Consider the following 26094-nt stretch of genomic DNA (forward strand, 5'->3'; position numbering starts at 1 on the left):
GGAGCCTGTGTCTGACTGGAGCCTGTGTCTGACTGGAGCCTGTGTCTGTCTGGAGCCTGTGTCTGTCTGGAGCCTGTGTCTGTCTGGAGCCTGTGTCTGACTGGAGCCTGTGTCTGTCTGGAGCCTGTGTCTGTCTGGAGCCTGTGTCTGACTGGAGCCTGTGTCTGTCTGGAGCCTGTGTCTGTCTGGAGCCTGTGTCTGACTGGAGCCTGTGTCTTCTGGAGCCTGTGTCTGTCTGGAGCCTGTGTCTGTCTGGAGCCTGTGTCTGACTGGAGCCTGTGTCTGTCTGGAGCCTGTGTCGGGAAGCAATCACTCCAGCACCTCCAGGGGCCTAATCGTTTCATTGGAGGAGTGTTTGTTTAACGCTGCCCCTACCAAGAGGCCCAAACCCCCATCCCCCTCAGCCCCTAGACCCCCTCCCTCTTGTTGAGGGAGTGGGGGGGTGGGTCGTGCGCCAAGAGGTTTTGACAGGTGCGTCTGGACCACCACAGGAGCTACAACAGGAGCAGTCCCTTTCTAAAACTAGGGGAAGACACACAGTCTACATGGACTGGGCTCTGACTGCTTTTCCCTCCCCCACACACACACACACACACGCACTCTTTCATCATAATACACACACACACTCTTTCATCGTAATACACACATGCACGCAAGCACAAGTTCCTCGGCATACACATTGCTGACAATCTGAATTGGTCCACCCACACAGACAGTGTGGTGAAGAAGGAGCAGCAGTGCCTCTTCAACCTCGGGAGGCTGAAAAAATGTGGCTTGGCCTCAAAGACATTCAGAAGGCGAGGTCAGTACAGGTGCATCAAAGATGGGACTGAGAGACTGAAAAACAGCTTCTATCTCAAGGCCATCAGACTGTTAAATAGCCATCACTAGACAGCTACCACCCGGTAACTCAACCCTGCACCTTAGAGGCTGCTTCCATATATACACTACCGTTAGAAATTAGAAGTTTTCTAGAAATTAGAAATGTTCTTGTTTTAAAAGGCTAATTGATCATTAGAAAACCCTTTTTTCTACTTTTTTTTGTCCATTAAAATAACATCAATTTGATCAGAAATACAGTGTAGACATTGGTAAGGCCAGCATCCAAGAGTCGCCTCTTCACTGTTGACGTTGAGACTATTTAATGAAGCTGCCAGTTGAGGACTTGTGAGGCGTCTGTTTCTCAAACTAGACACTCTAATGTACTTGTCCTCCTGCTCAGTTGTGCACCGGGGCCTCCCACTCCTCTTTCTATTCTGGTTAGAGACAGTTTGCGCTGTTCTGTGAAGGGAGTAGTACACAGCGTTGTATGAGATCTTCAGTTTCTTGGCAATTTCTCACATGGAATAGCCTTCTTTTCTCAGAACAAGAATAGACTGACGAGTTTCAGAAGAAAGGTCTTTGTTTGTGGCCATTTTGAGCCTGTAATCGAACCCACAAATGCTGATGCTCCAGATACTCAAATAGTCTAAAGAAGGCCAGTTTTATTGGTTCTTTAATCAGAACAACAGTTGTCAGTGGTGCTAACATAATTGCAAAAGGGTTTTCTAATGATCAATTAGCCTTTTAAAATGATATACTTGGATTAGCTAACACAATGTGCCATTGGAACACAGGAGTGATGGTTGCGGATAATGGGCCTCTGTACTCCTATGTAGATATTCCATAAAAAATCTGCCGTTTCCAGCTACAATAGTCATTTACAACATTAACAATGTCTACACTGTATTTCTGATCAATTTGATGTTATTTTAATGGATAAAAAAATGTGCTTTTCTTTAAAAAACCAGGACATTTCTAAGTGACCCCAAACTTCTGAACGATAGTGTACATGGCCATGGAATCACTGGCCACTTTAGTCATGTTTACATACTGTTTTACTAACTTCATATGTACAGTATGTACTGTATTCTACATTGCTCGTCTTAATATTTAGATATTTCTAAATTCCATTATTTAACTTTTAGGTGTGTGTGTTGTTGTTAATTCTTAGATATTACTGCACTGTTGGAGCTAGGAACATAAGCATTTCACTACACCCGCAATAACATCTGCTAAATATGTGTATGTGACCAATATAACATTTGATTTGATATCTCTTTCTCTCCCTCTCTATCCCCGACATGCTTTCTCCTACGTTCCATCTCTTTCTCTCCCTCTCTATCCCTGACATGCTTTCTCCTACGTTCCATCTCTTTCTCTCCCTCTCTATCCCCGACATGCTTTCTCCTACGTTCCCTCTATCTCTTTCTCTCCCTCTCTATCCCTGACATGCTTTCTCCTACGTTCCATCTCTTTCTCTCCCTCTCTATCCCCGACATGCTTTCTCCTACGTTCCCTCTATCTCTTTCTCTCCCTCTCTATCCCTGACATGCTTTCTCCTACGTTCCATCTCTTTCTCTCCCTCTCTATCCCTGACATGCTTTCTCCTACGTTCCATCTCTTTCTCTCCCTCTCTATCCCTGACATGCTTTCTCCTACGTTCCCTCTATCTCTTTCTCTCCCTCTCTATCCCCGACATGCTTTCTCCTACGTTCCATCTATCTCTTTCTCTCCCTCTCTATCCCTGACATGCTTTCTCCTACGTTCCATCTATTTCTCTCCCTCTCTATCCCCGACATGCTTTCTCCTACGTTCCATCTATCTCTTTCTCTCCCTCTCTATCCCTGACATGCTTTCTCCTACGTTCCCTCTATCTCTTTCTCTCCCTCTCTATCCCTAACATGCTTTCTCCTACGTTCCCTCTATCTCTTTCTCTCCCTCTCTATCCCTGACATGCTTTCTCCTACGTTCCCTCTATCTCTTTCTCTCCCTCTCTATCCCTGACATGCTTTCTCCTACGTTCCATCTCTTTCTCTCCCTCTCTATCCCCGACATGCTTTCTCCTACGTTCCCTCTATCTCTTTCTCTCCCTCTCTATCCCTGACATGCTTTCTCCTACGTTCCCTCTATCTCTTTCTCTCCCTCTCTATCCCTGACATGCTTTCTCCTACGTTCCATCTCTTTCTCTCCCTCTCTATCCCCGACATGCTTTCTCCTACGTTCCATCTCTTTCTCTCCCTCTCTATCCCTGACATGCTTTCTCCTACGTTCCATCTCTTTCTCTCCCTCTCTATCCCTGACATGCTTTCTCCTACGTTCCATCTATCTCTTTCTCTCCCTCTCTATCCCTGACATGCTTTCTCCTACGTTCCATCTCTTTCTCTCCCTCTCTATCCCCGACATGCTTTCTCCTACGTTCCATCTCTTTCTCTCCCTCTCTATCCCTGACATGCTTTCTCCTACGTTCCATCTCTTTCTCTCCCTCTCTATCCCCGACATGCTTTCTCCTACGTTCCATCTCTTTCTCTCCCTCTCTATCCCTGACATGCTTTCTCCTACGTTCCCTCTATCTCTCCCTCTCTATCCCTGACATGCTTTCTCCTACGTTCCATCTCTTTCTCTCCCTCTCTATCCCCGACATGCTTTCTCCTACGTTCCCTCTATCTCTTTCTCTCCCTCTCTATCCCTGACATGCTTTCTCCTACGTTCCATCTCTTTCTCTCCCTCTCTATCCCTGACATGCTTTCTCCTACGTTCCATCTCTTTCTCTCCCTCTCTATCCCCGACATGCTTTCTCCTACGTTCCATCTCTTTCTCTCCCTCTCTATCCCTGACATGGTTTCTCCTACGTTCCCTCTATCTCTTTCTCTCCCTCTCTATCCCTGACATGCTTTCTCCTACGTTCCCTCTATCTCTTTCTCTCCCTCTCTATCCCTGACATGCTTTCTCCTACGTTCCATCTCTTTCTCTCCCTCTCTATCCCTGACATGCTTTCTCCTACGTTCCCTCTATCTCTTTCTCTCCCTCTCTATCCCTGACATGCTTTCTCCTACGTTCCATCTATCTCTTTCTCCCCTCTCTATCCCTGACATGCTTTCTCCTACGTTCCATCTCTTTCTCTCCCTCTCTATCCCTGACATGCTTTCTCCTACGTTCCATCTCTTTCTCTCCCTCTCTATCCCTGACATGCTTTCTCCTACGTTCCATCTCTTTCTACACCTCTCTATCCCTGACATGCTTTCTCCTACGTTCCCTCTATCTCTTTCTCTCCCTCTCTATCCCTGACATGCTTTCTCCTACGTTCCATCTCTTTCTCTCCCTCTCTATCCCTGACATGCTTTCTCCTACGTTCCATCTATCTCTTTCTCTCCCTCTCTATCCCCGACATGCTTTCTCCTACGTTCCATCTCTTTCTCTCCCTCTCTATCCCCCGACATGCTTTCTCCTATGTTCCATCTCTTTCTCTCCCTCTCTATCCCTGACATGCTTTCTCCTACGTTCCATCTCTTTCTCTCCCTCTCTATCCCTGACATGCTTTCTCCTACGTTCCATCTCTTTCTCTCCCTCTCTATCCCTGACATGCTTTCTCCTACGTTCCATCTCTTTCTCTCCCTCTCTATCCCTGACATGCTTTCTCCTACGTTCCATCTCTTTCTCTCCCTCTCTATCCCTGACATGCTTTCTCCTACGTTGCATCTCTTTCTCTCCCTCTCTATCCCCGACATGCTTTCTCCTACGTTCCCTCTATCTCTTTCTCTCCCTCTCTATCCCTGACATGCTTTCTCCTACGTTCCCTCTATCTCTTTCTCTCCCTCTCTATCCCTGACATGCTTTCTCCTACGTTCCATCTCTTTCTCTCCCTCTCTTTCCCCGACATGCTTTCTCCTACGTTCCATCTCTTTCTCTCCCTCTCTATCCCTGACATGCTTTCTCCTACGTTCCCTCTATCTCTTTCTCTCCCTCTCTATCCCTGACATGCTTTCTCCTACGTTCCATCTCTTTCTCTCCCTCTCTTTCCCTGACATGCTTTCTCCTACGTTCCATCTCTTTCTCTCCCTCTCTATCCCTGACATGCTTTCTCCTACGTTCCCTCTATCTCTTTCTCTCCCTCTCTATCCCTGACATGCTTTCTCCTACGTTCCATCTCTTTCTCTCCCTCTCTATCCCCGACATGCTTTCTCCTACGTTCCCTCTATCTCTTTCTCTCCCTCTCTATCCCTGACATGCTTTCTCCTACGTTCCATCTCTTTCTCTCCCTCTATCCCCGACATGCTTTCTCCTACGTTCCCTCTATCTCTTTCTCTCCCTCTCTATCCCTGACATGCTTTCTCCTACGTTCCATCTCTTTCTCTCCCTCTCTATCCCTGACATGCTTTCTCCTACGTTCCCTCTATCTCTTTCTCTCCCTCTCTATCCCTGACATGCTTTCTCCTACGTTCCCTCTATCTCTTTCTCTCCCTCTCTATCCCCGACATGCTTTCTCCTTCGTTCCATCTCTTTCTCTCCCTCTCTTTCCCCGACATGCTTTCTCCTACGTTCCCTCTTATCTCTTTCTCTCACCCATCACATATCGTTCACTCTATTTCTCTCAACATGTCTTCTTTTCTCTTTTTCCCCCAGAAAGCGTCATGTCATCATATTGCAGGACGACAGACTCTTTGTCAGGGTTGTGGAGGGTTAGTGTGAGCCAGCATGTCTGTGTTCTTACCACTCTGCAGACCGTAGAGGTCTACAGACTGGGGACAAGGCCAGTGTTGTGCTACAGACCGTAGAGGTCTACAGACTGGGGACAAGGCCAGTGTTGTGCTACAGACCGTAGAGGTCTACAGACTGGGGATAAGGCCAGTGTTGTGCTACAGACCGTAGAGGTCTACAGACTGGGGACAAGGCCAGTGTTGTGCTACAGACCGTAGAGGTCTACAGACTGGGGACAAGGCCAGTGTTGTGCTACAATCCCCAGATCTGTGTCCTTAATTCAATAAATGAATCTGGAGGAGAGAAAAGGTTATTTGTGTCACGGATGTTTTGCATAGAGCCTAACGTGTGTTCTGGACATGTGACTCCGGTCGATAGACTACGTAGTTCACTCAACTCCAACCCCCCAACACACACACGTAGAAACGTGTACACACACACACACACACACACACAGCACTGTGGAGGGAAGTATATAGAGATGGAGCCACACCCAGTGTTGTGATATGGGGAAATCCTATATTTTAATAGTGACAATGTGTAGCAACACCCAGTGTTGTGAGATGGGGAAATCCTATATTTTAATAGTGACAATGTGTAGCAACACCCAGTGTTGTGAGATGGGGAAACCCTATATTTTAATAGTGACAGATGTTGTGAGATGGGGAAATCCCTATATTTTAATAGTGACAGTGTGGAGACAGCAGGGTGTCAGTGACAACAGTTTCATGGCTGCAGTGCAAGAGTGGTGGTACAAGTGTGTGTGTGTGTGTGTGTGTGTGGGTGTGTGTGTGTGTGTGTGTGTGTGTGTGTGTGTGTGTGTGTGTGTCCATTAGGTTATCGTTGTCATGCAGCCAAACACTGACATCAACACTGACTTTCAGAAAGCCCAGATCAGCCAAGAAAGAGTTGATGCAAGAGATACAATCCGTCGCTAGTATACAACTAGTATACAACTAGTATACAACTAGTATACAACTAATATACAACTAATATACAACTAGTATACAGCTAATGTACAACGTGTGTACATGTGCGCAGAAACACTTCAGGTTGTGCATTCAATTCAGGTTAAAGGTTGACACCTTGCATGGTCACACTATAGCATATCCTCCTGTCTTGTACACACTCTCTGCCTCAAACACACATTCAAAGAAACACAACACCCACACACCTCCCATCCATTGCACCACATCTTTAACACTGGTGTAAACAGGTCCATCTTTCATCACCCTCCAGCTCAGCTTCCTCTCTGAAGCAGGAGCGGCAGGTAGCCTAGTGGTTAGAGTGTAGGGGAGGCAGGTAGCCTAGTGGTTAGAGTGGATGGGCGGCAGGTAGCCTAGTGGTTAGAGTGTAGGGGCGGCAGGTAGCCTAGTGGTTAGAGTGTAGGGGAGGCAGGTAGCCTAGTGGTTAGAGTGTAGGGGAGGCAGGTAGCCTAGTGGTTAGAGTGTAGGGGCGGCAGGTAGCCTAGTGGTTAGAGTGTAGGGGAGGCAGGTAGCCTAGTGGTTAGAGTGTAGGGGCGGCAGGTAGCCTAGTGGTTAGTGTGTAGGGAGGCAGGTAGCCTAGTGGTTAGAGTGTAGGGGAGGCAGGTAGCCTAGTGGTTAGAGTGTAGGGGCGGCAGGTAGCCTAGTGGTTAGAGTGTAGGGGCGGCAGGTAGCCTAGTGGTTAGAGTGTAGGGGAGGCAGGTAGCCTAGTGGTTAGAGTGTAGGGGAGGCAGGTAGCCTAGTGGTTAGAGTGGATGGGCGGCAGGTAGCCTAGTGGTTAGAGTGGAGGGGCGGCAGGTAGCCTAGTGGTTAGAGCGTTGGGGCTGCAGGTAGCCTAGTGGTTAGAGTGTAGGGGAGGCAGGTAGCCTAGTGGTTAGAGTGGATGGGCGGCAGGTAGCCTAGTGGTTAGAGTGGAGGGGCGGCAGGTAGCCTAGTGGTTAGAGTGTAGGGGCGGCAGGTAGCCTAGTGGTTAGAGTGGCTGGGCGGCAGGTAGCCTAGTGGTTAGAGTGGCTGGGCGGCAGGTAGCCTAGTGGTTAGAGTGTAGGGGCGGCAGGTAGCCTAGTGGTTAGAGTGTAGGGGAGGCAGGTAGCCTAGTGGTTAGAGTGTAGGGGCGGCAGGTAGCCTAGTGGTTAGAGTGTAAGGGGCGGCAGGTAGCCTAGTGGTTAGAGTGTAGGGGCGGCAGGTAGCCTAGTGGTTAGAGTGGATGGGGCGGCAGGTAGCCTAGTGGTTAGAGGTAGTAGGGGCGGCAGGTAGCCTAGTGGTTAGAGTGTAGGGGCGGCAGGTAGCCTAGTGGTTAGAGTGTAGGGGAGGCAGGTTGCCTAGTGGTTAGAGTGTAGGGGCGGCAGGTAGCCTAGTGGTTAGAGTGTAGGGGCGGCAGGTAGCCTAGTGGTTAGAGTGTAAGGGCGGCAGGTTGCCTAGTGGTTAGAGTGTAGGGGCGGCAGGTAGCCTAGTGGTTAGAGTGTAGGGGAGGCAGGTAGCCTAGTGGTTAGAGTGTAGGGGCGGCAGGTAGCCTAGTGGTTAGAGTGTAGGGGCGGCAGGTAGCCTAGTGGTTAGAGTGTAGGGGCGGCAGGTAGCCTAGTGGTTAGAGTGTAGGGGCGGCAGGTAGCCTAGTGGTTAGAGTGTAGGGGTGGCAGGTAGCCTAGTGGTTAGAGTGTAGGGGAGGCAGGTAGCCTAGTGGTTAGAGTGTAGGGGTGGCAGGTAGCCTAGTGGTTAGAGTGTAGGGGAGGCAGGTAGACTAGTGGTTAGAGTGTAGGGGGGGCAGGTAGCCTAGTGGTTAGAGTGTAGAGGAGGCAGGGTAGCCTAGTGGTTAGAGTGTAGGGGCAGGCAGGTAGCCTAGTGGTTAGAGTGTAGGGGAGGCAGGTAGCCTAGTGGTTAGAGTGTAGGGGAGGCAGGTAGCCTAGTGGTTAGAGTGTAGGGAGGCAGGTAGCCTAGTGGTTAGAGTGTAGGGGAGGCAGGTAGCCTAGTGGTTAGAGTGTAGGGGTGGCAGGTAGCCTAGTGGTTAGAGTGTAGGGGCGGCAGGTAGCCTAGTGGTTAGAGTGTAGGGGGGGCAGGTAGCCTAGTGGTTAGAGTGTAGGGGAGGCAGGTAGCCTAGTGGTTAGAGTGTAGGGGCGGCAGGTAGCCTAGTGGTTAGAGTGTAGGGGCGGCAGGTAGCCTAGTGGTTAGAGTGGAGGGGCGGCAGGTAGCCTAGTGGTTAGAGTGTAGGGGCGGCAGGTAGCCTAGTGGTGAGGGGAGGCAGGTAGCCTAGTGGTTAGAGTGTTAACCAGGCGGCAGGTAGCCTAGTGGTTAGAGTGTAAGGGGCGGCAGGTTGCCTAGTGGTTAGAGTGTAGGGGATGGCAGGTTGCCTAGTGGTTAGAGTGTAGGGGCGGCAGGTATCCTAGTGGTTAGAGTGTAGGGGCGGCAGGTAGCCTAGTGGTTAGAGTGTAGGGGAGGCAGGTAGCCTAGTGGTTAGAGTGTAGAGGCAGTAACCAAAAGTTTGCTGGATCGAATCCCGAGCTGACAAGGTAAAAATATATCGTTCTGCCCCTGAACAGGCAGTTAACCCACTGTTCCCCTGAACAAAGCAGTTAACCCACTGTTCCCCTGAACAAAGCAGTTAACCCACTGTTCCCCGGTAGGCCGTCATTGTAAACAAGTATTTGTTCTTAACTGACTTGACTAGTTAAATAAAAATTTAAAATCTGCATTGGCAATTTTATTTCATGAAGTCTGCTCTCAACTCAACAAGCACTCCTCCCATTGGTCATGTTATTTACTACAGGTAGCCTAGTGGTTAGAGGGTTGGGCCAGTAACCGAAAGGTTTCTGGATCGAATCCCCGAGCTGGAAAGGTAAAAATCTGTCATTCTGCCCCTGAGTAGGGCAGTTAACCCACTGTTTCCCAGGCGCCAAAGATGTGGATGTCAATTTAAGACAACCCCCTTTCCCTACTAGCTAAAGTCTGTTCTCAACTCAAAAAGCACTCCTCCTTCCACTACTTTCCTGTACAGTAATTAACCCACTTAAGGGGCATCTGGGACTACATACCATAATGCACAGCATACACTAACTGTAAAGAATGCCACGTCGGATCTACTACAGGTCTCACAACCTGCCCTGCTGTAAACTTGCCCTGCTGTAAACTTGCCCTGCTGTAAACCTGTCCTGCTGTAAACCCGTCCTGCTGTAAACTTGCCCTGCTGTAAAACGTTCTTGCTGTAAACCCGTCACCTGTCTTGCTGTAAACTTGCCCTGCTGTAAACCCGTCCTGCTGTAAACCTGTCCTGCTGTAAACCTGCCCTGTTTACAATATTGTGTTTACATTTTTCTTGTTTCTACTATGACTTGGTTTCATATGTGTCAATGCTACACATCTGGGACTACATACCATAATGCACAGCATAAAACGTTCTTGCTGTAAACCTTTCCTGCTGTAAACTTGCCCTGCTGTAAACCTGCCCTGCTGTAAACCTGTGCCCTGCTGTAAACCCGTCCTGCTGTAAACCTGCCTGCTGTAAACCTGTCCTGTCTGTAAACTTGCCCTGCTGTAAACCTTTCCTGCTGTAAACCTGCCCTGCTGTAAACTTGCCCTGCTGTAAACCCGTCCTGCTGTAAACCTGCCACCTGTCCTGCTGTAAACTTGCCCTGCTGTAAACCTGTCCTGCTGTAAACCTGCCCTGCTGTAAACCTGCCCTGCTGTAAACCTGTCCTGCTGTAAACCTGCCCTGCTGTAAACCTGTCCTTCTGTAAACTTGCCCTGCTGTAAACCTGTCCTGCTGTAAACCTGTCCTTCTGTAAACCTGCCCTGCTGTAAACCTGTCCTTCTGTAAACTTGCCCTGCTGTAAACCTGTCCTGCTGTAAACCTGTCACCTGTCTTGCTGTAAACCTGCCACCTGTCCTGCTGTAAACCTGTCCTTCTGTAAACTTGCCCTGCTGTAAACCTGTCCTGCTGTAAACCTGTCACCTGTCTTGCTGTAAACCTTCCACCTGTCCTGCTGTAAACCTGTCCTTCTGTAAACTTGCCCTGCTGTAAACCTGTCCTGCTGTAAACCTGTCCTTCTGTAAACCTGCCACCCGTCTTGTTTTACAATATTGTGTTTACATTTTTCTTGTTTCTTGAACCAGCAAAGTGAGATGTGAGTGAGATAAAAGCTTTTAACAGGCCTGTCTAAGGAAATCAGCTCCGAACACAAAATGTGTGTGGTAGTCCTTTTCTGGCAATTTTACCTAACCCAACACTCTACTCTACTAACATACAGTAGAAGTGAAGGTTAGGTTGGATTTTTTTTTTTGGGGGGGGGGTAGCAAGGCACACACCCGCAAGTGTTTAGTTTATAGTCTACAAAGACCTTAATTACATATGACTTGGTTTCATATGTGTCAATGTACACATGGTATAACTTTTCAGTTAAGCGTTTCCATAGCATACCTACCTAAGCTATTCTACACTGGTGAGTCTTGAGTTGGAGGAGGTAGATGGCCTGCTACTGTATGTATGTATCCGTGTATTGCAACTTGAGCTGCACTCTCCTTCATATCTGTCATGGCTGGCTTTTGTTCTCCCCTTCGGACACAGGACACACAACTTCACGATTCGGCCCCTGTACGTGCGGGGGGGTGCAGGGACAGACGCGACCGGTCCTTAATGACCTACTATTACCATAAGCTGCCGATTTCCCCCATCCCTAGGGGCGAGCCAGCCCGAGTTCAATATCCCATCTGTCGCAGAGCAAAAGGGGGAGAGTGGGGATAGTCCTCTCTGGCCGTACGTGTTTTTATTTTTTTTCCTGAGCTAACTGCAAACTTCCAGACAGAGAGAGCGCTGGGCGGAGAGAAATAGTTGCGTCTCGTTTTACAGCGAAGAGAGAGAAGGAGATACAGAAAAACAGTGAAGGGGACAGATTTTAAAGCGCAGTCTTCCCTCGGCGCACTTGCTTATAAGACACGATTAGCTCTCTATATTATAGTTGCCTGCCAGCACCGTGGTGCAAAACTGCAGATGCAAGCATTCAAACAAGATCCGCTCTGTTTCTGAGCCGAACAGGACATGCAGGCACAGGCAGTTTGACTAGCGAGAGTTTTGAAAGAGGGAGGAGGACGGAAGGAAGGAAGCAAAGAGGGAAGAGGAGGAGAAAAGAGCCGGAGAAAAGTTTGAAAGGATACGCGAGACCGGAGACGTTGCCGGTTGGTCACCGTGAAGAAAGGCTATTCAAAGCTGGTATCGCGGGGAAAATCTATCCTCGGATAAACAGACGAGGGTCTGTCGTTGGCCGCTGTCGCGTGGGGAGAGGGATTGTATTGATATTCGGCAGCTGCCGGGAACGCGGCTGATTCCGTTTGCTGTTTGGGGAATAGATGCGCTGGGAAGCCACGATGCGGAGCGATCCCATTTTGTTCGCTTCCAGGGGTGAGTGTCTATTTTAACGTTATCATGCGGCTTTGTTTCAGTGGCGCCAACAACTGGCCGCTGAAATTATTGATATGTATCTGAAAAATATATTTACAATCACCCCTTGATAGCCTGTTGGTTTTAAAATGAAACAGTTCAATAGGCAACACGCTCACTGGAACTGAAAAGCTGCGGATAGGGGGAATTGATTATATCTTGTCACGACAATGAATGGTTTATAACAATGTATATCCTAATACTAACAATGCATTATTGTTTATCATTATCGTCCTGCATTGTAAAATGTCATTTCAGCTTTGCTACAATTAAGTCGTCTAATGAATACAGTTCTTTATACAGTTATGTTTCTTCTCATAATTGAGCCACGGAGAGAGACACACAGGGGGTTGCTGCGAGCTGGAGGCTGGAAAGACTGCTGGCCACCGCCGGCTCCTGAAAGTGTCGTTGGGATCATGGTTTTGTTGTCCATGGAATTATGCGTTGCGACTGTAGTAGCCTAGCAGGTTGCAACCTGAGCCTTCCCAGTCCTTTACCCTCCCTCAAGCCAACTACACTGATGAATAGCAGCCCTTACGGCGTCCAGGCAGTCCCGCAGGATAATCACTGGATTATGCTCTAACTGGGCGCAGCTGCCGCCCACTGACTCTGGACGAAGTGACCGCTGACACATTTTATCCAGGGAAGCGCACTTGGGGTGCTTTATTGGACATGCGTTTTACGGGCTCAGCGATTTGGGGGCATTACCTTTGCTAGTGTACCACCAGTTAATTAGGGCAACATTAGTTTCTATAGCAGCCGTGGAATGCTTATGTTTATGTACCAGTATTATTTGAAATCAAAGTTAGTGTCATATTAAGCTTGCTTTAAACTAATGAAGCTATTTTTGTATCATATTACTTTACACACATTATTGCGGGGTGCTACTCAAAGGTTGCCATGGTGTTACAACTCATGTGTTACATAGGACCACATACTTAAGGTCAACCAAGAGGTCATTTAAGATTTTCCCCGAGGTCAATAACATAGTCGTGGTTTGACAACACCAAGTGGCTCCATATCTCTTGTTTGTCTGCAGGAGACTGTATCCTTACAATAACACAGCCTGGCTCCAGCGTTAGCCTCTTCCAGCCTACATGGGTTGACAGCTGCGTGGTATCAGGGAGCGCCGCGACGTATTCCGGCTTCACATGTGGTGGCGTTCCCGACAGGACTATTGTGTAGTAACGCTGTAATCTCAAATCCACGCCACGTGAGAATGTGACAAGTGTGTTTTGGCTGGAGGGCTGGGACAGCTAGGGTGTTTTTAGGTTCTTCTATTGCGATCAGCCTACTCACCAGTGGGGGTACTAGCAGCAGGCAACTAGCTTGGCACTTAGAAGTAAATACATTTCTTTCAGCAAGTCCCTGTTTATAAACCCTTACGAGGTGCCGTTTGAGAGCAATATGAATGGAGTGTTAATGTGTTTATTGCTGTTTATTATTGTAGTTTTCCCCTCGGTCGGAAACCCTCAGACGATGTGGCATTACTTTGCACCGCGTTGGGTGGCTGTGATGTGGGCATGGTGTCAGTGATTTAGACCCCTTCGTTGGTTGGCCCATTTGGTTCTGGTTTTAGGGGAAAGGGATACCCCACCCAGCACCCCAATGATGATGGATTTTTAAAGGCTTTCACGTGTCAGAAAATCCATCGGGACCACCTTTCAACAGCAGGAAAACCCGATCCAACGAAGAGGAGAAGAGAGATTAATTTATTTTTATAATCCCTCACCAAAGTCAATCATTGAACTTGCATTCAGTCACAGAGAGTTTAATTCCAACACTAATTGGAGACCTTTAGCCCCTCTCCCTCACCTGTTAATAGCCTTATGCACATTGGAAAACCAATGTGATGAAGAGCCATTATGTGACCGACCGCCTTGATTCAGATTTATATGAGACTTGTGTCATACAGTGTAACTGTCATTCAGTATGACTGTCATATGGTGTGGCCATCATATAGTGTAACTGTGCCCTTATCCAATACAAATCCAAGACCCTTTTTACTTGATGTAACATTGGCTTTGCATGGCCATCTGATATAATCTCCAAATGCATACAGTATGAGTCATTATAAAAGACTACTTCTGCCACTCTTTGGTAATATCCTCAGGGCAATAAGACTACAAGAGTTGTTGATCATTTCTCATTAACCCCTAGCCTGATGTAATAGGCTTAGCAGCCTACATAAAAGGATGAGCCGGTTAGCTAGTTAGTTTGTCTGTCCGGGGCAAAGTTTTCAGATGAAGGTGGTCTGGATGGAACTACCAGAGTTACAGGGTTAGGGTGGGTTCTGTCTCAGCCAAATGTGGGGTCGTTGATTTAGGGAGGGGCACAAGGGTGGCTTTTGGAAAAAAAGCAATGACATGGCTGAAAATGGAACTGATAGGAGGAGAAAGGGTGGTTGTGGTCTGTGTTTGGGTGGAGTCTAATGGGAATAAACACGTCAAAGACTGTCTGGTTAGGAGCTGTCAATCAAAGGGCAAGTAGCTCGAATTTTAATGTCACAGTAGATAACTTGGCATTGGGCCAATACATGGATGGCTCTATCGTTACCACAAACGTTAAGTATGAGATGGGAACCAGAATGGTCATCTCATCTGCCTCCTATCCTCTTTGGCTTTCTTTCTTTATTGGTTGAATGCAATTGGCTGGTGACTTTACAACAGTCCAGGATGGAATGCAATCCTCTCTGCACCACCAAGTCTCCTCCATCCTTCCTGCACCACCAAGTCTCCTCCATCCTTCCATTCCTCCAAGAGAGATGAGTCCAACCGAAATCCAGAGCCTCTAACCACTATCCTCCTCTCCTTTCCTTACTCCATCCCCCTCTTTGTGGTTTGGTTTCAGATTGAGTGCTTTGTAATTATCCTCTTACACATAATGGAGGAGTTTCACTCTCTCTGTCTCTGTCTCTTTCTGTCTGTCTCTTTCTGTCTCTTGCTCCCTTACTTCCCCATCTCTCTCTCTCTCTCTGAACTACAGAATCCAACTTCCCATCTCTCAGATGAGGTTTTGAGCAGTAGATCAGTCGATCAGTCTGACTCAGATGTTTGTGGTTTGGCCATAGAGATAGATAGAGGACTAATCTTTATATCTGCGCTATTATAGCGTCTGTGACAGTATGCGCAGCGCCATTGAGGATACAACTCATAGGAATGCCCACTCAGTTGACTTATTTGACTACTTTAAAATGGCGGAAGCACGGTGGAGCGCCCTCAATGGCGCTGCCCATGCTAAAATAGCCTTCTGGCCACTAGAGGTCTCTATCATTCTCTATAGGTTTGGCACTGATGAGATGATATAAACCACGGTGATGTTCCCTTGTCATGCCCTGTGGAACACAGACAGAGCCCTGGTAATTACAGACCACGATAGAGAACGCTCTCATCATACACTAACGCCTCCACTGTTCTTCTCATCTTACAGTACATGTGTATGCTTTCTGCGGAAAGGACTCAAAAGCAAGAGTGGTTTATTAAAGGTTTATTGCGTTTTTATGACCATGGTTTGATATGATGTTGAGCCTTTTGATTGTGGTGTTTGTGGCCTGCAGGCCCGAATTTGGTCTTCAGAGTATATGGGCTTATTCATGTGTAAATATGATGCAAAGAGCTGTCACGAGAGTCATGGTTGTTCTACCCATTTAAATCTGATTGCTGTGGAATGTTGTAATCTACTGAAATAGTCCCCAGGTTAACTCCTCTGGGTCAAACAGGGGCCCCAGAGAGCGAGAGTTCCAGAGGCACAATGAAGGTGGCGTGTTTCCCCGCTCTGGACACCGCGAGATCGGGCTTCCTCTCTCTGAGCGTAGGTGTGGACTGCCTGGAGGAAATGTGCCGACTCAGACCCAGGAATAAGGCACTCAGTTTACCCAGACTGAGGGAGGAAGGGAGAGAGGAAAGGAGCCTGGAAGGAGGGAGGGAAGTGCCAACCCAATCCAAACAGACTAGGGCCCGGTTTCCCGATAGCGATGGAATTTAGGTTTACGAGTGTTTTTAACAATGCATCTTTCCTACAATGGCCGAAGATGTAACATGTGTTTCCCAAAACACAAGGCAGAGAATGGTCGTTAAGTCCGTCGTTAGAGCATGTGTCGATACTGGTAGGATCGAAAGATGGGGAGCACTGCTCTCGGATCAGTTTCTCCATTCAAATATTTCCCTAACATTAGTATTATTTCACAGTACTGACGACGGATCAGCTTCTAGAGAGATATTAACACCTATGGCTGCAAATATGGAGGCGGCTTATTGTAATACTTACCCAATACAAATGCACAATACTACAGACTTGGCACATCATTGTGCATGTTAGGCGACGCATCATGAAATATTTTGAGACAAATTACAGACACTAACCAACAATGCACCTCAGCCACGCTCAAGGTCCTAAACGATATCATAACCATCATTGATAAAATATAATACTGTGCAGCTGTATTCATCGACCTGGCCAAGGATTTCAACTCTGTCAATCACCGCATTCTTATCGGCAGACTCAACAGCATTGGTTTCTCAAATGAATGCCTCGCCTGGTTCACCAACTACTTCTCGGACAGAGTTCAGTGTGTCAAATCGGAGGGCCTGTTGTCCGGTCCTCTGCCAGTCTCTATGGGGGTGCCACAGGGTTCAATCCTCGAGCCGACTCTTTTCTCTGTATACATCAATGATGTCGCTCTTGCTGCTGGTGATTCTCTGATCCACCTCTACACAGACGACACCATTCTGTATACTTCTGGCCCTTCTTTGGACACTGTGTTAACAAACCTCCAGACAAGCTTCAATGCCATACAACTCTCCTTCCTTGGCGTCCAACTGCTCTTAAATGCAAGGAAAACTAAATGCATGCTATTCAACCAATCGCTGCCCCTACCTGCCCACCCGTCTAGCATCACTACTCTGGACGGTTCTGACTTAGAATATGTGGACAACTACAAATACCTAGGTGTCTGGTTAGACTGTAAACTCTCCTTCCAGACTCACATTAAGCATCTCCAATCCAAAATTAAATCTAGAATCAGCTTCCTATTTCGCAACAAAGCATCCTTCACTCATGCTGCCAAACATACCCTCATAAAACTGACTATCCTACCGATCCTTGACTTCGGCGATGTCATTTACAGAATAGCCTCCAACACTCTACTCAGCAAATTGGATGTAGTCTATCACAGTGCCATCTGTTTTGTCACCAAAGCCCCATATACTACCCACCACTGCGACCTGTATGCTCTCGTTGGCTGGCCCTCGCTTCATATTTGTCGCCAAACCCACTGGCTCCAGGTCATCTATAAGTCTTTGTTAGGTAAGCCCCGCCTTATCTCAGCTCACTGGTCATCATAGCAGCACCCACCCGTAGCACGTGCTCCAGCAGGTATATTTCACTGGTCACCCCCAAAGCCAATTCCTCCTTTGGCAGCCTTTCCTTCCGGTTCTCTGCTGCCAATGACTGGAATGAACTGCTAAAATGAGTGAAACTGGAGACTCATATCTCCCTCACTAACTTTAAGCATCATTTGTCAGAGCAGCTCACACGTCATTGCACCTGTACACAGCCCATATGTAAATAGCCCACCCAACTACCTCATGCCCACATTGTTATTTATTTTGCTCTTTTGCACCCCAGTATCTCTACTTGCACATTCATCTTCTGCACATCTATCACTCCAGTGTTTAATTGCTAAATTGTAATTATTTTGCCACTATGTCCTATTTATTGCCTTACCTCCCTAATTGTACTTCATTTGCACACACTGTATATAGATTTTTCGATTGTGTTATTGACTGTACGTTTGTTTATTCCATGTGTAACTCTGTGTTGTTTTATGTGTCGCACTGCTATGCTTTTTCTTGGCCAGGTCGCAGATGTAAATGAGAACTTGTTCTCAACTGGCCTACCTGGTTAAATAAAGGTGTTCTCAACTGGCCTACCTGGTTAAATAAAGGTGTTCTCAACTAGCCTACCTGGTTAAATAAAGGTGTTCTCAACTGGCCTACCTGGTTAAATAAAGGTGTTCTCAACTGGCCTACCTGGTTAAATAAAGGTGTTCTCAACTAGCCTACCTGGTTAAATAAAGGTGTTCTCAACTAGCCTACCTGGTTAAATAAAGGTTTTCTCAACTAGCCTACCTGGTTAAATAAAGGTGTTCTCAACTAGCCTACCTGGTTAAATAAAGGTGTTCTCAACTAGCCTACCTGGTTAAATAAAGGTGAAATAAAAATAAGTAGAAAAATAGAACTCAATTGATGGAACGTCACATTTATTTCAATATGATTGAAACAGGCCTACCGTTTTAGATTTTAATGCAGTCTTCTCGGGTTTTCATTTAAAGCATATTTTTATAGCCAACATTGCGTGTTTGTATCAATTGCAAAGACACTGGTAACTTTGTATTTCTAGTCAACTTTGTTCTGAATTCATCAGCGATAACAGAGAGACGGATAAACCATGTGATTCTGTTTAGCGGGGATCTTCTGTGTATAAAGTGACGCGGGAGGGCAAAAAAGGCATCTAACGACACACTTAGCTGATCTACGAGTGGCCTGGGGCACGGGTTATATTACGAGCGTTTTCAAGTGCAACGTTAAAAATGATGGTTTGGGAAGCAGCGTGGAGATTTAATGATGCTCCTATGAAGGTTCTAACGATTAACTTAGCCTTAAGATGCTTTTGGGAAACCGGGCCCAGGGCGGGGGTCATCTGGAAGAGCCAGGCTGTCGTGTTTGTGTGTGTTGGGGTTGAAAATAAGGAGCCAGCGATGCCCTGTTGTGTGGTGGCGACTGGCGCGAGGGGGGTAACCATGATGATGCCAGACCATAAACCACGCCAATTAACGTCACCACCGTCCAATTGCAACATTCTTCCCACAAAGCAACATTATGTGGTTGTACCCTATATCCCACAATTACACTTTATATACAGCATTAGCTGATTGAGATTGACGTTCTATGGAATAGTGAACTCAAGCCTACCTGCACTGCACACAAACTATGTCTAGTGGGTCATGGGTGCAGTGCACATATAAACAGCCTGTCATTGGTCCAGGTCTGGAGTGTCTCATGCCCATTAGCTCAGTCAACACATGGAGTCCGGGCGGGATCCATTATCGTACATCAAAGTGGAGCAGCAGACTACTGCTTGGTACTTTGAAATGAGCCAAGAACGCCAGTGCTCCCTCAGAAGCTTGGCTCAGGTTTCTCAAACAGATTTGTCAGATTACATAACCTTTATGATCTAACCTACATGATATATGGTTTAGATTAGTAGTTGTAGTACCCATTAGAGACTGGTTACAGGATGGATGATGGTGCTCTCTCTAATTTGTCTAAAAACACCCATTGTTCTTCCTGTGCTGTGAGGGGTTTTGTTGAGTTGTGCATACAGATGTAGGATCTTTTAATTTGACCACTTTCTCACAATAGGAAAATAATCCTGCAGTAACAGAACATGTGAATTATTGTGTGGATTATTATGAATGGACATTTTTAGAACCTTGAATACTACAAGTTTGCTTTTGCTGATGTGCAGGACATATCCTGAAACAACATGGTGGTCAAATTAAGATCCTACATCTGTAGGTAGGTTGTCTATCACTTAGTGTGTCTTAATAAAGTAGTGACACGTTGTTATGGGAAATGCCGTCTCTAAGGTGAGACATAAAAACATCAGATTTATTTTCTTGCCCTGAGTTTGTGGGTGTGCATTTATCAGTCTCTCTCTGTCTCTTATTTATAAATGGTGTCTGTCTGTAGCACACACGTCTGTTGTGTTTAGTCTGGGGACGTGACAGCCTTTCAAGTCAGGACCAGCTCTTAAACATACCCACACCGCCTAGGGCCTATCATCAAAGTCACAGGAGAAGATAGAGCAGTGTTTAAGGACCTGTCAGACATCACACAAACAACTGATAGACAGACACACACAAAAGAAAGTATGGTGGGCGGGTGTATACAGTCAGTCCATTTTAAATTAGGGCACTGCAACATTTCATTTTAAAAAGAAGACTGGTGTTTATGTCAGTGAAAGTAGACGGTCTCAAGTTCAACTGTAGATCTAGGCCCAAACAAGACCTTGTCTGAAAACATGTTCACCCTGACCCAAACACGTTCACCTGGAACCGAACACGTTGACCTGGAACCGAACACGTTGACCTGGAACCGAACACATTGACCTGGAACCGAACACGTTGACCTGGAACCGAACGCGTTGACCTGGAACCGAACGCGTTGACCTGGAACCGAACACGTTGACCTGGAACCGAACACGTTGACCTGGAACCGAACACGTTGACCTGGAACCGAACACATTGACCTGAAACCGAACACGTTCACCCTGACCCAAACACTTTCACCTGGAACCGAACGCGTTGACCTGGAACCGAACACGTTGACCTGGAACCGAACACGTTGACCTGGAACCGAACACATTGACCTGGAACCGAACACGTTGACCTGGAACCGAACGCATTGACCTGGAACCGAACCTGGAACCGAACGCGTTGACCTGGAACCGAACGCGTTGACCTGGAACCGAACGCGTTGACCTGGAACCGAACGCGTTGACCTGGAACCGAACGCGTTGACCTGGAACCGAACGCGTTGACCTGGAACCGAACGCGTTGACCTGGAACCGAACGCGTTGACCTGGAACCGAACGCGTTGACCTGGAACCGAACGCGTTGACCTGGAACCGAACGCGTTGACCTGGAACCGAACGCGTTGACCTGGAACCGAACACCTAGACGCTAACATGCTCACCTAGACGCTACCATGCTCACCTAGACGCTACCATGTTCACCTAGACGCTAACATGCTCACCTAGACGCTAACATGCTCACCTAGACGCTAACATGTTCACCTAGACGCTAACATGCTCACCTAGACGCTAACATGCTCACCTAGACGCTAACATGCTCACCTAGACGCTAACATGCTCACCTAGACGCTAACATGCTCACCTAGACGCTAACATGTCAACCCTCTGGCCCCCGTGATCTTCCTCACAACCCTTTACCTCTCTTGCTTGGTCCAAGAATCATGACTGACTGCCCCCCGAACTGAGACATTCTCCTGCAGGTTCTAGGTGTGTTCACATCTTGACTCAAGAGGGGGTTTAGTGTTTCTGGAAGTTCCAGCCAGAAGCTATCTTTTGGCATCGGAGCCTGTTGACATGGGGAGTTGTGTTAGTGTAGAGTGCTGTGTTGGCGAGAGAGGGGGAAAGAGAGAGAGGGGGTGAGGGAGGGAGGGGGAGAGAGAGGGGGAGCAAGAGAGAGAGATGGGAGCGAGGGAGGGGGGGGGGGGCGAGCGGGGGATTGAGGGAGTGAGTGGGTGGTTTGTTTGCGTGGTTTACTGTTTTAGTTCATAGCCCTAAAGGATTGTTTGAGGGTGGTCCTCTTCACTCCACACCACCTACTTCTAATTCCCTGAAGCCATCTGGGATTTTAATGCATATTGTTGCTCCCCTAACACGCGTTTTGACCACCCCTGTTGGAAGTCGGCTAAACCATTCAGTCTTTCTCTATCCAAAGGCATGAGCTCACCAATACAATAGAAAACTCTGAAGACTCCTGGCTACAACACGTGTTCAGTAAGACAGGCTGGAACCCATGTATGCTGTCATGCACTTTTTTTGTTGTTGTTGCCATTTACACAACTGGTCCAAGACTGCTGTAATGACGTTGTCCAGCATGACTAATAGTTGGTCTGGGGTTTGGAAAACTGATCAAAAATCTGTTTCTAAAGGGCAGAAAGTAACCAACGACTATTTTAGCCTGATATTGAGGTGCTTGTTTAGTCCAAGGTTATGCCCTATGACTCTCTCTCCTTCTCTCCTCTCTCTTTTTCTCTCTCTCTGTCTGTCTGTCTTTGTCTCCCCCCCTCTATATCCCTCTCTCGCCCCCTGTCCTCTCCCTCTCTCCCTCCTGGCCTCTACCTCTCTCTCCCTCCTGGCCTCTACCTCTCTCTCCCTCCTGGCCTATACCCCTCTCTCCCCCTGGCCTCTATCTCTCTCCCCCCTGGCCTCTACCTCCCTCTCCCCCTGGCCTCTATCTCTCTCTCCCTCCTGGCCTCTACCTCTCTCTCCCTCCTGGCCTCTACCTCTCTCTCCCTCCTGGCCTCTATCTCTCTCTCCCCCTGGCCTCTACCTCCCTCTCCCCCTGGCCTCTATCTCTCTCTCCCTCCTGGCCTCTACCTCCCTCTCCCCCTGGGCTCTACCTCTCTCTCCTCCCTGGCCTCTACCTCTCTCCCCCCCTGGTCTCTACCTCTCCCCCTGGTCTCTCCCTCTCTCTCCCTCCTGGCCTCTACCTCTCTCATAGGATAATACGATTAAAACAGGAATGTGTGAAAGTTGCTCTTTGTATCGAGAGAGGGAGAGACTCCCAGTATTGTCCGTGGCTCAGAGTGAAATATGAGCGTGTGTTTTAACCTCATAAATGTCAAATTAAATCAAATGTCTCTCCCAGACAACGATATGCACCAATCTCCATGCCAGACAACGGTATGCACCAATCCTCATGCCAGACAACGGTATGCACCAATCTCCATGCCAGACAACGGTATGCACCAATCTCCATGCCAGACAACGGTATGCACCAATCTCCATGCCAGACAACGGTATGCACCAATCTCCATGCCAGACAGCGGTATGCACCAATCTCCATCCAAGACAACGGTATGCACCAATCTCCATCCAAGACAACGGTATGCACCAATCTCCATGCCAGACAGCGGTATGCACCAATCTCCATGCCAGACAACGGTATGCACCAATCTCCATCCAAGACAACGGTATGCACCAATCTCCATCCAAGACAACGGTATGCACCAATCTCCATCCAAGACAACGGTATGCACCAATCTCCATCCAAGACAACAGTATGCACCAATCTCCATCCAAGACAACGGTATGCACCAATCTCCATGCCAGACAACTGATCAAAAGTTTGGGCCACCTTCCTCAAACTGTACATCACTATCATTCATTGAAGCCAAGGGGGTCCTTCAGGCTTTTACAGGGCCGACTAGATAATATATCATTGCAGGTGTCTGGCAAAAACAATGCGTACGGTACTTTTGTGAATTGAGACTATGCCCAAAACACTATGTGCTGTTGTGCTAAGAACATTTCGAAGCGTTTCATTGGCTGTCCGTCTGGTTGCCAATAGTTACGTTATAATTTACTATGACATACAGGGCCGGGACGATACCAGTATTGCAAATACTCGTTGGTTTTGTGGCAAGGAAACAAAACACAAAGCAGATTTAACTTTAGGAAAACAGCCCTAAATGTTAGAAACAAAGATCATTATGTTGTCATCTGGAGTCACATGTATTTTCTAAGCTCTAACAGACATTATTGGTCATACAGCAGGTTGGTCTGCGTGTTTTTATTTTCGTTATGGGGAAAAATATTACGATACTGGTGTCGTCCTGGACCTAATGAAATAATGCATAACTCGATAGTACACTACATGACCAAAAGTATGTGGACACCTGCTTGTCTAACATTTCATTCCAAAATCATGGGTATTAATATGGAATTGATCCCCCCCCCCCCTTTGCTGCTATAACAGCCTCCACTCTTCTGGGAAGGCTTTCCACTAGATGTTGGAACATTGCTGCTGGGACTTGCTTCCATTCAGCCACAAGAGCATTATAGAGGTTGGGCACTGATGTAGGGCGATTAGCCCTGGTGCACAGTCAACGTTCCAGTTCATCCCAAAGGTGTTCGATGGGGTTGAGGTCAGGGCTCTGCGCAGGACAGTCAAGTTCTTCCACACCGATTTCTGTATGGACCTCGCTTTATGCACGGGGGCATACATTTGAAGGGGTGTCCACATACTGTTGTGTATGTGTATGTATGTATGCATGTATGTGTATGTGTGTGTGTGTGTGTGTGTCAAAATATACCTCCCCAACACCACTATAGTTCCTTAACTAAACTGATTTAATGGAATCATCCAAAATACACCGGCATTGTCTGTGAAGAATTCTGATGTTGCAGGTGGTAGACAATACAGATAGTTCCATCATGAGTGTGTGTGTTTCTTGTCTTCGTGGGGTTCTGGTGAATTCTCTGCAGAACTAACCACAGATAGGACCTATGATTATATGATGAGCTAACCAACTACAACTTGTAAGGTCATGTCAACAGCGGAGACTGTACCTGCCAACCTCAGCAAATACATAATCTCATGTTTATGACAGGCTCTACTGGAACTCAAAGGGCTGAACTATGGAAGATATAGGGGTGTTTTTTATCTACAGCCTGGTTCTGTATTGATGTGCAGCGCATAACACCCTCATAGCACCCCTACAAACTCAATGTGAAGCGATCCGTAACATTTCCTGAGAGAACCATACCCTTTTTTCACTCCCAGTGAGAGACACACACACACACACCCACACCCTTACCTAAACCTTCAGCTATGCATTTATATGGGCTGTGCCTATTGTTTTGTATGAAGAGGGGTGAAGGTGTATTTTCCCAGAGCTATGAATCAGCGTTGACGGCAGGGAGGGAGATTCCTCAGGTGTTGTACCAGTGCCAGTCTGGGTTTATCTTTCCATCTGTATCTAACCCTGGGTTTACCTTTCCATCTGTATCTATCACTGGGTTTACCTTTCCATCTGTATCTAACCCTGGGTTTACCTTTCCATCTGTATCTAACCCTGGGTTTACCTTCCATCTGTATCTAACCCCAGGTTTACCTTTCCATCTGTATCTAACCCTGGGTTTACCTTTCCATCTGTATCTATCACTGGGTTTACCTTTCCATCTGTATCTATCACCGGGTTTACCTTTCCATCTGTATCTATCACTGGGTTTACCTTTACATCTGTATCTAACCCTGGGGTTACCTTTCCATCTGTAGCTAACCCTGGGTTTACCTGTCCATCTGTATCTATCACTGGGTTTACCTTTCCATCTGTATCTAACCCTGGGTTTACCTTTCCATCTGTATCTAACACCGGGTTTACCTTTCCATCTGTATCTAACCCTGGGTTTACCTTTCCATCTGTATCTAACCCTGGGTTTACCTTTCCATCTATATCTATCACTGGGTTTACTGTCCATCTGTATCTATCACTGGGTTTACCTTTACATCTGTATCTAACCCTGGGTTTACCTGTCCATCTGTATCTAACCCTGGGTTTACCTGTCCATCTGTATCTATCACTGGGTTTACCTTTCCATCTGTATCTAACCCTGGGTTTACCTTTCCATCTGTATCTAACCCTGGGTTTACCTTTCCATCTGTATCTATCACTGGGTTTACCTTTCCATCTGTATCTATCACTGGGTTTACCTTTCCATCTGTATCTATCACTGGGTTTACCTTTCCATCTGTATCTATCACTGGGTTTACCTTTCCATCTGTATCTAACCCGGGTTTACCTTTCCACCTGTATCTATCACTGGGTTTACCTTTCCATCTGTATCTAACCCTGGGTTTACCTTTCCATCTGTATCTAACACCGGGTTTACACGTCCATCTGTATCTAACCCTGGGGATTACCTTTCCATCTGTATCTAACCCTGGGTTTACGTTTCCATCTGTATCTAACCCTAGGTTTACCTTTCCATCTGTATCTAACCCTGGGTTTACCTTTCCATCTGTATCTATCACTGGGTTTACCTTTCCATCTGTATCTATCACTGGGTTTACCTTTCCATCTGTATCTATCACTGGGTTTACCTTTCCATCTGTATCTAACCCTGGGGTTACCTTTCCATCTGTATCTAACCCTGGGTTTACCTGTCCATCTGTATCTAACCCTAGGTTTACCTTTCCATCTGTATCTAACCCTGGGTTTACCTCTCCATCTGTATCTATCACCGGGTTTACCCTTCCATCTGTATCTAACCCTGGGTTTACCTTTCCATCTGTATCTAACCCTGTGTTTACCTTTCCATCTGTATATAACCCTGTGTTTACCTCCCATCTGTATCTAACCCTGTGTTTCCCCTCCATCTGTATCTAACCCTGTGAATGTCTTACAGAAGGTTTCTGCATAACAACTGAGGTGTTCTTCTGTTTCCTCAGACAGGAAGGAGGCTGTTGTAGCTGTATTGCCATTATTGTTGAACTCAATGATGTCATTCATACACATAACTTAGTGCGTATCCATAACTAAGACATTGCCATCAACCCCTGATGATGTCTAACATTCT

At 47.1% G+C, this 26094-nt stretch overlaps 1 protein-coding gene across 4 annotated transcripts in view; it reads left to right on the plus strand.

Annotated features, from left to right (window-relative positions):
* LOC112239869 (actin filament-associated protein 1) overlaps nt 1–26094 on the plus strand; it is a 146180-nt gene that overhangs the window by 49306 nt on the left and 70780 nt on the right. The window contains exon 1 of one of the 4 annotated variants that reach the window (XM_042298455.1): nt 11278–11883. The exons of 1 other annotated variant lie outside the window; for it this stretch is intronic. In XM_042298455.1, coding sequence (XP_042154389.1) covers nt 11832–11883 — 52 coding nt within the window. In that variant the 5' untranslated portion in view covers nt 11278–11831. Of the gene's footprint in view, nt 1–11277; nt 11884–26094 lie in introns of those variants that run through there. 2 more of the 4 variants (XM_042298454.1, XM_042298457.1) reach the window with 2 other exon arrangements.

Source organism: Oncorhynchus tshawytscha, linkage group LG15, assembly GCF_018296145.1.
Source record: "Oncorhynchus tshawytscha isolate Ot180627B linkage group LG15, Otsh_v2.0, whole genome shotgun sequence".
NCBI classification, from domain to species: domain Eukaryota; kingdom Metazoa; phylum Chordata; class Actinopteri; order Salmoniformes; family Salmonidae; genus Oncorhynchus; species Oncorhynchus tshawytscha.